The following is a 3,349-nucleotide window of genomic DNA, read 5'->3' on the forward strand; positions in this document are numbered from 1 at the left end:
AAAAAAAAAAAAAAAAAGAACACACTCTCACACATACTCATACATACTTATGCACATACACACACACACTCACACTCACACATGTATACATACACATACTCATGCAGACACACACACCACATATGTGTATGCATACACACATACATTCATACACACACACTCAGACATATGAGAAACAAAAAGAGCAAAGACTATCCCATCATATGTACTGTGGAAGTTACCAGAAACAAAATGAAATTGCTAATGTCAAGTCCTTACAAAAATACACACATAAGAGTATAAAGCCAGGAGACACGAAGAAGTGAGCCTCCTGTGCAGATGCTTGAGGAGATGAACTATCACTGAAGATGGTTGGTCAGCACAGCAACCTGACAGAGACGCTGCACTGGCTGGTTTTGTGTATCAACTTGACACAGGCTGGAGTTATCACAGAGAAAGGAACTTCAGTTGGGGAAGTGCCTCCATGAGATCCAGCTGTGGGGCATTTTCTCAACTAGTGATCAAGGGGGTAGGGCCCCTTGTGGGTGGTGCCATCCCTGGGCTGGAAGCCTTAGGTTGTATAAGAGAGCAGGCTGAGCAAGCCAGGGGAAGCAAGCCAGTAAGGAACATCCCTCCATGGCCTCTGCATCAGCTCCTGCTTCCTGACCTGCTTGAGTTCCAGTCCTGACTTCCTTTGGTGATGAACAGCAGTGTGGAAGTGTAAGCTGAATAAACCCTTTCCTCCCCAACTTGCTTCTTGATCATGATGTTTGTGCAGGAATAGAAGCCCTGACTGAGGCAGATGCCTACTGTGAGGATGTCTGTCCAACCACTGTCCACAGTGTGCTGCCACCTTTGTCACAGGTCCTTGGTATTCATCTTTGAGGCTAAGGATCATTGCTTCAAAGTAACTTTCATAACTTCAGTTTGCTCTTACCTCTAACCTCGTCCCCCTGAAGACACCCGTGGGTTATATCTGCGAGCTCCACATAGCCATGTTCTCTGTTTATCCACAAGTAAGCACCATTATTCTTTCTCTTTGTTATGCTAAGATTGATTGATCCTGGCTGGGTAAGGTGGTACAGGAAGACAGAGGCAGAAGGATTATGAGTGCCAGGCCAGTGTAGGCTACATAGTGAGGTCTTGTCTCAAAATATATAAAACAAACAAACCAAAGCTGGCTGTGGTGGCACATGCTTTTAATCCCTCTCCAGAGACAGAAACAGGAGGTTGGGCATTCAGAGATAGTGAGGTAGAAACTTAAGGTTCTTTGGAAAGTCAGTTGTGTTGGATGGTGTTTTGCTAGGGCAAACACGTGAAGGAATGTTAAAGTGGACATAGGCGAAAGGCAGACTCATGAAGGAACATAAACAGATATAGGAGAAAGGGTATCCCGCTAAAACAAGCATGTGAACGGACACATGATGAAGGACTCTTCAATAACAATTGCATGTATTGGTCTGACTTACATTGCATAGCTGAGCTCCATTGGTTGGGATTCCATTGAGAGAAAAGTGCCAAAAAAAACCCCTTCTGTTGTGTACTGCTACCACCTTGGGCTCAGGTTGATTGGCAGAGTGATGTCAGCTGAGACAGATGCACGTGCTGAGGCAAGACCCGTGGAGGACGTGTGATGTTTGGAGGGTCTAAATAGGACTCGGTGGGCCATGCTGGAGGCAGAGCTAGGCTTGCTTATAGAGCTAGCTGTGCAACGCTTGTGGGCCTCATGTCTTCGCCGATCTCCACTTTGCTTTGCTGAGAGAGGCACAGCTGAGAACTTCTCCTGGCGCCCCTCCAGGTCTCTTCTGCTGACTTGTGCTGAGGCTGAGGTCTGGCTCTCTCTGTTAGGTCATGCCACTGCTGCTGCTAACCCGACTGTAACTGGACTGCAGGTGTATCCGTGAAGTGTTTGCGAATGAATCGGACTGCTGTTGCTAAGCTGTGAACTAAACTGCCGATTTCCAGACAACACAGGTGGGAGGTGCTCTCAAGAACCATTTCTAAACAGACCCACTTCCCCTGTATCCTTTCTTTTCCACTATCTCTGGTGGGTGGCAAGTAAGCAAGGAGGTTAAAGCATTTGTTTAAGAACCATCATTAAAAGTAGACTTTGAAAAAAAATAAAAGTTACAAGCTATTCTTGGCTACGCAGTGAATCTGAGGTCAGCCTGAGGTACGTGAGACTGTCTCTGAACAAAAACTATATATATGATATATGTTTTATATTATATGTTATATACCATATGTTATATGTTATATATCATATATTATATATAAGTATATGCTGATCCTAGTTGGGGAAACAGGTCAGTGCCTAACATGTACGGGGCCTTTGGTTTGTTTTTTAACAGCTACCCATTAGCTCATGGATGGAAGATAAGTTCCTGCAACCCTTTGGCTTTTCACTGTGGCCTTCCTCTGCTCCTGAGGAGTGGGGCTGCCTGTGAAGGATGTGAAGGGTGTGAATGGGAACAGCTGAATGGATTGCCAGAACGAAGCTGAGCCATGGCCTGAGATGACCCCGAAGGGTCAGGACGCTTCCTTCAGCTGGCAGGTCCATGAAATGAGGTTGTTCAGTGTCAAATAGAGTTTTAGCTTTGTGGAACTGTGAGCCTGCTATCAGACACGTTTCCCAGGAAGCTGCCTGGCTTTGGAACTGCTAAGCAAACAAGACTGAGGAGAAACACATGAGGAGGAGGAGGAGGAGGAGGAAGAAGAGAAGAAGGAAGAGAAGGAGGAGGAGGAGGAGAAGGAGGAGAAAGAGGAGGAGGAGGAGGAGGAGGAGGAGGAGGAGAAGGAGAAGGAGGAGGAGGAGAAGGAGAGGGAGAAGAAGAAAGAAGGAAGTAAAGCATGCTTTGAACCAGATTCAGTAAGTGTACATGTGTGAGTGGCTTCTGACCAGCACTCGAGTGACTAACAGAGATCTGTGAGGAAAGAGGAGGAGGCTAGGTCACATGACAAAGTCCCCCTCCTGACACAGCACCAATGCTGACCTTCGAGGACTGAACGAAAGGAAAATTTGGGTTTTCTGCTACATTTGTTGTGTAAGTTCTATGTGGATATTTGGGGGGAGGGGGAACCAAATTATGACATTGCAGAGATGGTACAGTGGTTAAGAGCACTGGCTGCTCTGCCAGAGATCCTGAGCTCAATTCTCAGCACCACCCCCCAGGCCTGAGTTCGATTTTTGTAAGTAGCATGATGGTGCATGCTTATAATTCTAGAGCTGGAGAGGCAGTGATGGGCAGACTCCTGAGGTTCTGAAGAATGGCGTCTGAGGCTAAATTTGTCCCCTACCTACCCCCCACACACACAGAGAGAGGGGGGGAGGGAGGAAGGGAGAGAGAGAGAGAGAGAGAGAGAGAGAGAG

General features: G+C 46.8%; 1 protein-coding gene across 3 annotated transcripts in view; it reads left to right on the forward strand.

Moving 5' to 3' along the window:
• Positions 1 to 650: 650 nt before the first annotated feature.
• The window catches only part of LOC116068978, an 11,258-nt gene continuing 8,559 nt past the window's right edge, over positions 651 to 3,349 (forward strand). For 2 of the 3 annotated variants that reach the window (XM_031339219.1, XM_031339203.1), the window contains exons 1-3: positions 651 to 699; positions 1,828 to 1,953; positions 2,331 to 2,848. In XM_031339219.1, coding sequence (XP_031195079.1) covers positions 2,667 to 2,848 — 182 coding nt within the window. In that variant the 5' untranslated portion in view covers positions 651 to 699; positions 1,828 to 1,953; positions 2,331 to 2,666. Of the gene's footprint in view, positions 700 to 1,827; positions 1,954 to 2,307; positions 2,849 to 3,349 lie in introns of those variants that run through there. The other variant, XM_031339208.1, reaches the window with a different exon arrangement.

This window comes from Mastomys coucha, unplaced genomic scaffold (genome assembly GCF_008632895.1).
Source record: "Mastomys coucha isolate ucsf_1 unplaced genomic scaffold, UCSF_Mcou_1 pScaffold1, whole genome shotgun sequence".
Taxonomy (NCBI): domain Eukaryota; kingdom Metazoa; phylum Chordata; class Mammalia; order Rodentia; family Muridae; genus Mastomys; species Mastomys coucha.